General features: G+C 39.6%; 1 protein-coding gene across 1 annotated transcript in view; it reads right to left on the reverse strand.

Moving 5' to 3' along the window:
• The window catches only part of LOC103376802 (Nance-Horan syndrome protein-like), a 26,269-nt gene extending 16,963 nt beyond the window's left edge, over nucleotides 1–9,306 (reverse strand). The window contains exons 1-3 of the mRNA XM_025053831.1: nucleotides 8,724–9,306; nucleotides 3,181–3,333; nucleotides 2,150–2,259 (exon numbers count right to left, since the gene is read on the reverse strand). Of these exons, the coding sequence (XP_024909599.1) occupies nucleotides 2,150–2,259; nucleotides 3,181–3,333; nucleotides 8,724–9,003 (543 nt within the window). The 5' untranslated portion in view covers nucleotides 9,004–9,306. The remainder of the gene's footprint in view (nucleotides 1–2,149; nucleotides 2,260–3,180; nucleotides 3,334–8,723) is intronic.
• Between the last annotated feature and the right edge of the window lie 2,000 nt (nucleotides 9,307–11,306).

The raw sequence follows: 11,306 nt of genomic DNA on the forward strand, positions 1-11,306 counted from the left end.
ACAACCGGCCCTTCAAATGGAACTGTATTGCTAATGTGGCCCCCGGTGAAAATGAGTTTGACATCCCTGCTCTAGATCATACGTGTCAAACTCAAGGCCCGGGGGCCAAATGCGGCACGCCAAGCCGTTTTGTGTGGCCCGCGGGAGCTTAAAAAGCATTAAGTAAAGTTCATGACGCAGAGTTTCTTAACCTAAATAATTAAACGTTTTTCATAATCAATCAAATAATAATCAATTGCAGAAACATGTATTAGTCTGTTATGGAGTAGTTACATCTATACCAGCGGTCCCTAACCTTTTTTGTTCCAAGGATTGGTCAGCCAGTACCACCCGTTAGTACAGACCTGTAGTACTGAGCATTACATTTTTAAATTAAAACTTCTATTCTGATAGTATCAGAGTTTGAATGACCTATTAATTTAAAATTAGATTATCTTTTGCCAAATTATCCTTATCTTTAAATGGATATGACTTTTTTAGTAGTTTAGTAAACTACTCCAGCTCAGTGCACCTGACTCCACCACTGACTTCCTAATTGACAGGAGTCTCTCTTCTGCTCTGCTCTTCTCCTTGTACACAAACACCTGCACCTTGAGCCATCAGAACGTCAAGCTCCTGAAGTTCGCGGATGACACCACCCTAATCGGACTCATCTCTGATGGAGAGAGAGAGTCGTGTAGATGGGAGATTGACCGCCTGGTGACCTGGTGTAGACTCAACAACTCAGAGCTCAATGCCCTAAAAACAGTGGAGATGACAGTGGTCTTCAGAAAGAGCCCACCCCCATCCGCGCCTATCACCCTGGGTGATTCTCCCTGTGGATACTGTGGAAACACTTCCGCTTCCTGGGAACCATCATCACCTATAGGACCTTAGATGGGAGCTAAACATCAGCTCCCAGATCAAAAGAGCCCAACAGAGGATGTACTTCCTGAGGCAGCTGACACAGTTCAATCTGCCAAAGTCAATGATGGTGAACTTCTACACCCCCATCATCGAGTCTATCCTCACCTCCTCCATCTCCATCTGGTACGCTGCGGTCACCGCAAAGGATCTGCGCAGACTGCAGCGGATCATCCGCTCTGCCGAGTAAGTAGGCAACTGACTGCAACCTACCTTCGCTACAGGACCTGTACACCTCCAGAACCCTAATGCGAGCTAAAAAGATTGCAACCGACCCCCTCTCACCCCGGTCACAAACTCTTTGGCAGAAGGTCCTCCCGGACCAAAACCTCTTGGCACAAAAACAGCTTCTTCCCATCTGCTATTAGCCCTGTCAACAGACAAAAAAGGCTTGATGTGCCTCAGGACCAGCCGCTCCGGACACTTTGTGATGATTGGATGTGAGGGTCTCAATGGGATGTAAGTTTAAGTTTTAAGTTTAAGGGTGACCGGCCTGAAGTCATTCAGTTGGCTTGGCTGAACAACATTCTGAACAATGGGCTGTTGCTGCTGTGATTGTCACATTACTGCAGAGATCTCAGGTCTTAGCAAAAATGACTGGTAATTTAATGGTTAACAACTTTACTTTACTCCTGCTTGGCATTTCCATTTTAGATTGACTGTCAATAAATTGCTCGTGCGACTCTTTATGATGGCGCAGCAGGTGGTGTGCTTATCCCTAGATGTTTCTACAAACGCCCTATTCTCCAAACTCTACTCCATTCTCTCCACTCCTCTGATTATGGTTCCCACAAGAAGGACATCACCTGATTAGCTACAGTGTTCAGACAGGCTTTTACATGTGTGTTTTTTTATGTGTTTTTCATGCACGTTCACATCGGGATACTAATGGAAATACAGTAGGATTAATTGTGCAGGCGTAGTGAAAGGTTATGTTTGTTTAATATATATATATAGATATATAGATATCATCCATGACAATGGTGTAGAAACTAGTAGGTACTCTCGTGTACAAACCAAAAATTCCAACTATAAAAGATCAGCAAGACAATGTAAAAAATATTTTTATGATCTTATTGGCATTTTCCTATCTGTGTCTCATTGCTCAGTCATTTTTTTTAAATTGAGTGATACAATTAGAAGTGATATTATCAGACGCAGTAGATTAATCTACATCTGCAAAAAAAGAGCCTACGTGATTGGTAATGCATCAGCACTATAACCATGTTTAGAGAAAAACACTCACCATTGTTAAATTTGAGGTTCTGTGTTTTCTACTGTTAGCGGCGGGGTACTTGGGTATCCGAGGCACAGTTGCAATTTGCTCACTGCTTCCTGATTGTCTCCTTTGGTGATCTGCAATAAACATGGGTGTTAAGTTAGTTAGTAATAAAAAATTACAATTTTAACATAACAATTACTGTGGAGATTTTCTTATTGCTTCCTAGAGTGCATTCGTTTTCTCAAAGGTGGCGAAAAGCACCTAGAACGCAAGCTAAAGATACAGTAGTTATGTGTTGTGACTTTACAATGAGAATGGGAAAGACGACAGTAAGAAAAATGTAATTACAGAGACAAGATGGAAAACAAAATTTAAAAAAAGGTTGTAAATATTTCACCAATAATCAAATATATTATGTTGTTTTTTTATTATAATAAATAAATTATAAATTGTGGGTTTTTTTTACAAGAAACCATTTTTTTGTTTGTTTTCAATTCTTTTTTTTCTAAGCATCTGGGATTAACAGTTTACAATAATGAGTGTTTGTAGCTAATCAGTGCAAGTGCTTTATTAAAGGACTAAAGTCTCCATCCCTCTCTCTCTCTCTATCTTTGTAAAAGGCAAAGACATAACACTATACAAAGCTGAGAATATCGCTAGTCATTGATATATCATATATCAATATCAAATTCTTATGCCAAATGTCTAGCAATGTATCTATATTTTAGCGAACCTTAGATTAATAACCTTAAATATAGTTAATGTCTATAATAGACCAAAGCTTTTCTAATGACATTACCTAGTATGGATGTTGAGAATTCTAGGAACGTCTGGGTGGACATTTTATCTTTATATTTTGCAATAAGGACATATCCCGATCTTGCAGAGATCTCAGGTCTTAGCAAAAATGACTGGTAATTTAATGGTTAACAACAAGTGTCAATGTCGGTATTTTTTTTTCTTTTTTTCATTGATTTTCATTATTGAAAACACCTCTATATTCTGACAATTGTCATTACTGTCATGACCATAACATGGAACTCAGAGTATCTTACCACTGTGCAGCATCCACAAGCCAAAACTGGCCTGCCTGTAGAGCTCATCCACACACGTTGGCCGCGAAGATGGTTGGAAGATTTTTTTTGGATGGTGATACGTTATCTGGTAATGGGATTTCACCTTACATTCAATGTCAAGACTGGATTCCGCTGAAATAAAAAAAAAAACAAACAAATAAAACTACATATAAAAAACATTTTAAGAGCAATTATGTAGACTTAATATTTGTATATATGGTTACTTTTAACCACATTTTATCTTTACCGAGACAGTTCCCGTTTGTTATCTAAAATGTTATGTTTGGTTATCAGTTTAATTATAACTAGGGATGCATCACCGATGCATCAGATGCATCAGATGAACATTTGTATCAGCCAACATTCGCCTTGTGAAATGCCATTGGGAAACTGACAATAATAGTTTACAGATGGTGAATAAAAAATATATTAGCATCTAGGTCTAAGCCAAAAAAAAAACAACTCAAAATATTTTTCGCAGATCACTGGTAACTCCTCTCTTTTGGGCAGTTGTGGCTTAGTGGTTAAGGAACAGACTTGGGTCCGGAAGGCTTCAGGTTTGAGTCAACCAGCTGCCAACTGAGGTGCTCTGAGCATGGCACGAGGTCACATTTCGTTGTGTGCAGTGTCACAATGACAACTAATAGTTCACTTTCCTTTATAGATAGATACTTAATTATCATTTTGATTTACATCAAACAACATTACATGTCATTGCTCATAGCACAACAGGAAAAAAGGAAAAGCCATATATGCAGTATAGGCTTAATATGCATATGTAAAAAAGAGACGTAACAAACAATATATATACATATATATATAAAAGTACCGTATTTTTCCGACCATACGGTGCACCAGATTATAAGGCGCAATATCAATGAACGGGTCTATTTTCATACATAAGGCTCACTGGATTATAAGGCGCATTAAGCGAAACAAAACAGTCTTAGCTGTTCATTGATGATTCCGGTCTAGTCAAAGCTCGGACAACATGTAGGACTGATACCTTAGCCCAGGCATGCACGATCCAGTAGCAGATAGTGGTGTAACTCGCCCGGTGTTGCCTCCCTGTCTTGGTGAATGTGTGTTCGCCTTCAGTCATCCAAGGCTCCCACCCAGCTCGCAATTTAACTAAATTTAACGCCCTGTTAACACCAATATTCAGTTGGAATTCTTTGGGTAATCCACCCGGAATGATGGCGAGGCCCGAATTAGTTTGCTTCACTTGGGTTTTGACAATAATAATCGGTTAGATGGAGTCGCAGATCAATAGGGACTGAGATTTGTGGGAAAGGGTAGTGACCTAAGTTGGACACAGGTAGGCACTGTTGTTGTTGTTGTTCGCCCCTCCAGAGTCACTTTTGTTCTGGATGGTCACTATATTGTTGTTTCGGCGCTGTTTCGTGCGGAAGTTGTTTTGCAGAGAGAGAGTGTGTGTTTTGCCTGCATCCATAAAAAAGTCGTCCTGCATCGCACCATACATCGATAATACAAAAACACAAAGCAGAGTCTCCGGGTGTTGGGAGGCACGATGCAACGTTTTATGGATTTGGGTTAAAAGGCGTAAAAGTGAGTCTGCAGCTGACTCCGAAATGCAGTGTCAAATAAGGAAAAGTTACAAACCAAAAACAAACTTTTGACACTGGCTGCAAATGCCACAAACCAAATGCGTACCAGAGGCGCACGTCCATGTAAATAGTTCAAATATATCAGCGTAATATTTAGTTTATTGTTTTTCTCCGTGGGTAAAATATTTCCTCATCAACTACTATAAATGGCGCTTCTGTGAATAAATGCAATGAGTTGTGGATTTACGGTAATGTGAATGTTAAACGTGTTATAACACACATTTTTGTGTACCTTCCTAACACTCTTTTACTCTAAATGTACCAAATTATGTAATTTAAAAATAAAAAAATCTTATATATAATGCATGAAATACAATAAAATGACAATTGACTGATTTAGAGTTACATGACCTTATATACCTGCGGTATCAAATGTGATACATCCATTTTCAACACAGTTTTACTAAAACATATAATATGAAAATTGTAAGTATTTTCACACTGCATCAACCCAGTAACTATTCCCGTTGATGTTTCAGTAAAAAAAATTTATGTTTTTCTCATCTTAATCTTTTCAAACTTGGCAAAATTCACCTGTGTCCAAATCCTGAATTACTATTCCCTGTTGGATTATCTGTGTACTGCATTTATCTGTTTGTATACGTCTGTTTTTTTCAGAGAAAAAAATATCACACTGCCCATGTGGAGGGCTGTAAAACTCATGTATCAAATGTGATACGTTTGGCGTTATAGGGTTAAGTTAATTCTAAGTTTATGTTAAGTTACGTAGTGTACGTGTAAGGTACGGTACGGAATCAAGTGTCTTCGTATGGGCCAACTCTGGGGTAAGAAGTCATAATTAAAACCACATTTTATTTTATATCACAGGAATCCTTATATACTATAATTTTTTTGTGTGTGTGTATGTCTCTAAAGCAATTAAAATATGTTTTTGCCTCATGGAAATAGGTCAAAAATGTAAGCAGTTTGAAGGTATTTAAATGTCACAGTACACCGCAGGAGCAAATGTTACTACAAAATATATTTTGTTACAACTTATTTTTTTCTACAATACCAGCAATACTTTTCCCAGTGTAGGATCAATAAAGTTCAACCTTAGCCTTATTTAGTAAAACTGCTCAAATGCATCTCAGTGTTCAATAACTGAAATATTGAAGTATCAAACAGCAACACTTTCGTCAAACACAACTAACAGCAGGAGAAATATAAAGTAAAAGCTCTGCTGACTTTCTATTCAACTGGCTCTGTTAAATATGCAAAACATTCATTTTATTTATTCTATATTATTTAATCAATTTGGAATAAAAAAAAGATATTAATGAGAAGAAAAAACACTGCCTCACTGCACTCAGTTGTCCCACCTAATGCTGTCTTTCAGTTTATTTATGGAGAGTGTGTCAATACCAACATAGGTCTTGCACAATAATCAATAAAGCAGTTTATTTTATTTTATTTTATTTATTTCATGGTCTGTATTGTCAACAAAACTGAGCTTTTGCTTTTAACCCATTACCAAGGGGAACAGTGGGCAGTCAAAAACATAAAACACAAACAAATCTAATACATGTGTAATTCCAAATATGAAAAGTGCTGCCATAATGCTGGGTGGAAGTCCGGAAAAAATATTTTATAGATATATACAGTATATATCTATCCATCCACTTATCCAGGGCCGGGTTGCCGGGGTAACACGCCGAGTGATACGTAGGCGTACACCCACACCCGGAAGCCAACCACCACACCCTCTGAACAAACTTAAAAAGGAATTCAAATATTATTTTCCATATATGAGTTTCAATTTATATCATATTTGATAGATCAGGTCACAATGCTCAAAGATTATTTTTTCCTGAACAAATATATATATATATATATGTGTGTGTGTGTGTGTGTGTGTGCGTGTGTGTGTATATATATGTATGTATAGTATGTTTTCCAGACTTCCACCCAGTCAGTTCCATTGGTGGATTTCTCATTACTGCATTATGGTAGCACTTTCAAATATATCCATCGATCCATCCGCTTATCCGGGGCCGGGTAACGGGGGTAACAGTCGGAGCAGGGACGCCCAGACTTCCCTCTCCCCAGTCACTTCCTCCAGCTCTTCTGGGGGGATCCCGAGGCGTTCTCAGGCTAGCCAAGAATCGTAGTCGCTCCAGCGTGTCCTGGGTCTTCCCCTAGATCTCCTCCCAATGGGGCACGACCCGAGCACCTCCCGAGGAAGGCATCTGGGGAGCATACGATGTAAATGCCCAAGCCACCTCAGCTGACTCCTCTCGATATGAAAGAGCTCTACTCCAAGCTCCTTTTCGGGTGACAGAGGTCCTCACAAAAGTCGAGCAGGAATTGATATCGATAATCGATTTAATCGATCGCTCCGGAAGGGCTAACAACAGCAACAGCACCCTCTAGTGTCGCTACCCCTTTCCACAAATCTCCGTCCCTATTGATCTGCGCCTCCATGTTCGTGCCTCTCGCCTCACCTCAGCTGACTCCTCTCGATATGAAAGAGCTCTACTCCAAGCTCCTTTTCGGGTGACAGAGGTCCTCACAAAAGTCGAGCAGGAATTGATATCGATAATCGATTTAATCGATCGCTCCGGAAGGGCTAACAACAGCAACAGCACCCTCTAGTGTCGCTACCCCTTTCCACAAATCTCCGTCCCTATTGATCTGCGCCTCCATGTTCGTGCCTCTCGCCTCTGCCATCAAAACCTATTCTTATCATAGAAAATGACATTTTAATAGCTGTCCACTGTAGTGACCGTCATGCATGAAAGGGTTAAGCAAACTAATTCAGGGCTTGCCATCATTTCAGGTGGATTAACCAAAGAATTCCAAACGCTAATATTGGTGTTAAAAGGGCGTTCAAGTTGAATTGCAAGCTGTGTGGGAGCATTGGATGACAGAAGGCGAACACATTCACCATGACAGGGAGGTAACGCCTCAAAACAGTGCTGTAAAATCATTTTGCACTCATTGCAAGTATTACTTTATTAATTTACATAAATGTCAGCAAAAAATGCTTTTGTGTTTATTTTTAAATATTCTATCTTTATTTTGACAAGGGTGAGGTTATGAAACTGTCAAAATTCCAGGATATATTAGTAATCAAAAAATTCATAAAAATGCCTAAAAGCTCCAGTTTTAAAGTTGCCATCAGATGCCGTAACCCAGTATTTAGGGTCCACATCATTTTTAGGTTTGAATTGTAGTTTATTTCAATCAATGAGTTCTGTAGAAAAACATGGACGTCTTTACTAAAACTTGTTGATTTTTAGAGTGCCTGTACAGTTTTCCTAAAAGTCGGCTTTTTTTTTTTTCCACAAGTCGCATTATGCAGCGGTGACAGGACAGGAGTGTGATTTCCGTAGCAGTCACTAAAATAACATTACCGTCTCAGTTCCTACATATTTGTCTCTTTGAGTTACAAGAGCTATGTGAAACTATAATTTATGGGTTTCCATTCACTCCATAAGTCTATTTTAGTCTCCGTTCGTTAACATAGTCCCGACATTGATGCCACACCGTTTGGTATGCCATTGGGGCTTAACGTGTTTCCCTTTTTAGTTTTGAAAACTTCGCTTTGTTTCTATGTGAAGAATATAACAACGGTAGCGTCGAAAATTCGCGCTCTATAAGAAAGTCCCACAAATACAGTACAAATGATTTTGGTTTGAGGGGATAATACGTATGTCGTACGTAAAAACTTGATTTAATATAGACAAACCGCTAGCTACGCACTTTTGAATCGAGGTTTTTAAACTTAAACCACGACGTCAGCACTGCTTGTTTCGTCATCTGAACAGAGATGACGCTTCTTTGTGCGTGTCCGCGAGTAATACGTTTTTATGTTCATGGATGGAATAAAGCAAAGATGAAAGGTGAAGACAAATGGAAAGTTTGAAGGGAGAAATACATTTTTGTACTCACGCACTAACTCCAGTTGATAATCCAATCTGGAGCAGGTCTCCTGGAGTCGGTTAAGTTTACTCTGAAGCCCACGGAGCCTGAGACTGTTGGATAACAGTTCGCTCTCCAGCTCCTTAAAAATGGAGCAGGCGTGTTGGGCCATGTCCGAAAGCTGCCGCAGACTTCGGGACAAAGCCAGGTTGTTTACGCAAAACAGATCATCGAACAACACGCCCTCCGTGTTCGGGATGTGGTACCTGCAAAGAAACTGAGGCTCCACAACTCGCTTGGCAAACGGCATGTCGCAGTTGTGGGACCAAACTGTTGGGACAGCTCTAACAAAAATTGTTCTAGTCCGGTCCGAGGCCTTGTGCGAGTGGGCACAGTTGCTGCTGCTCTTGCAGTAACTGGTCCCCGCCCCCTATCCTCCGCTGGGTTGGAGGGGTGGGGGGGTTACAGGAATGGCCAGGGTCAACAACTTTTCTCCAGTGCCTTTTCTTTTTTCTTTCTGCTTTTTTTTTAAATGAAACCAGAGGTGGAGCTAAAAAGTAGTTACAAAAAATGGGTTGGATATGTCAAATGGATCAGAACTCCTGAGTAGCTATTAAATACAAATAAAATAAAACCTTGATTTTTACTCACAAAGTCCCTGTCCCATCCAGTTGCAGTCACGTGACTGTATGTTAGTTAGTGTACTAGTGGCATCACTCCCAAAGTGTTGGTCAAAGAAGCAAATCTAGCTTTTCGGGGAAGGTTTTGTGGCAAAAGGCATGTTTGAACCCATTTGCAAATTCAAATGTGTATATTTCTTACATTTGCATAATTCATTAAAACAAGCTATTTGACACTTACTTGTTCCTACTATAAATAAAAGGAAAGATTGCTGTGGAATTTATGTGATCTCCTTTCAAACATCTGCCCAGATTCCTCCTACGCACAGATCAAACCTCCCTGAACCTGGCTGATGATTTTTAAGGAACCTGAGGAACAGTTGGCTGCGAGAAGGTTGAAAAACTTCATATAAGTCCGTCCGGCCCAGATTTGTCCCAAGACCAAATTCTCTTGCTTTATGTACCAGACACCATGCTATGCTTAACAGAAGGATAAACTTTGCAGCACACCATCAGCATCAGTGCGATCAGCGTCAGTGCAAACACTGCTTTCTGCTTTTCCCTCAAACAGAGAGAGAGAGAAAAAAAAAAAAGTCAGGATCAGGTTCACAAAACTATGGAGCCAAAAGACAATTATAAATTTGCTTTGCTTTTATTCTGACAAATAAACACATTTAACAAGAACAACAAATAAAAATATGCCTTCGCATGAGTTTAACTGTGCAAACAATTTTGACATTGACATTCGTGGTGAATTTAAATATCTCGGGCTTTTCTGAAAATCCTTGATGTTGCGCAGGGAAATTCTTTGCAGTTTAACGGGCAGTTTGATAACACAACAACAAATCGCCCGGCGTCTCTTTAACGTCACTTTCACCAGTGATCAACATACACAGTGGCAGTTTGATAACACAACAACAAATCGTCTCTTTAACGTCACTTTCACCAGTGATCAACATACAGTATGTATGGTAGAACCCTGCGATTTTACTATGTGAATAAACACCTAGAGTGCATCCAATTTTCGGTAGGGTACATTTCACTAAGAACATGTTTTAATTTCTGTTCAAGCCATGTTTTGAAGGAAAACGCTGTGGTAAGTTCCACAATTGTCATGTAGTTAATCTCAAGATGCTAATTATAATTCCCAGGTGTGTCTGCAAAAACCTACTTCTTTACTCGGACGTCCCCGCCGTGACAGCGCACAGGCTGATCTTATTTGGCGTGGGTGTGGCTTTTGTTTATATAGTACACAAAAGGTGAGAGATAAGTTTAATACACCCTTAAACAGTTCCAAAACAAAGTAAGAACAGCCGGTCATTTAAAAAAAAAAAAAAAAAAAACTCAATAAAACATTTTTGTTTTTACAGACAGGTCCCTATATGTGCATTGCCGGTTAAGTCACCTACATTTTCTTTCTAAATGCCATAACTCAAATCGCTAAAAATGTTATATTTCGAATTTAAAAAGTATCCATGTTAGTAGTCCACACATGCCCACACAGAGCAGTTGCCAACAAGGACATGTGGACATCTTATCTAATCTGCTCAAGTCTGTCACAGGCATCCGATTCAGATATTCTATTTAACTCGAATTCTGAATCTTAACTCTTAGGAATGCATGAGAAAGAGCCATGTTGTGAGTGTGAGCAAAACCAAGCTGAGCAAAACCGCCTAAACGTTTTTTTTGTGGGGCAGACATGAAAACGTAAAAGCGATTTCCCTTTTCATTTTCTTTTTAGTTGTGTTACAGAATGAGCAGTGTTTTGGAACTGTGGTTTTGTATGAGGAAGTCAGGAGTGGCAGAGAAGTATGTTAGTTTGGTGCAGGACACGTATGAGAATAGTACAACAGTAGTGAGGTGCGCTGTTGGGAGGACAGAAGACTTCAAGGTGGAGGTGGGACTTCATCAAGGATCGGCCCTGAGCCCCTTCTTGTTTGCTGTGGTGATGGACAGATTGACAGATGAGGTCAGACAGGAGTCCCCATGGACT

The sequence above is a fragment of the Cynoglossus semilaevis genome, chromosome 2, assembly GCF_000523025.1.
Source record: "Cynoglossus semilaevis isolate Cse_v1.0 chromosome 2, Cse_v1.0, whole genome shotgun sequence".
Lineage (NCBI taxonomy): Eukaryota > Metazoa > Chordata > Actinopteri > Pleuronectiformes > Cynoglossidae > Cynoglossus > Cynoglossus semilaevis.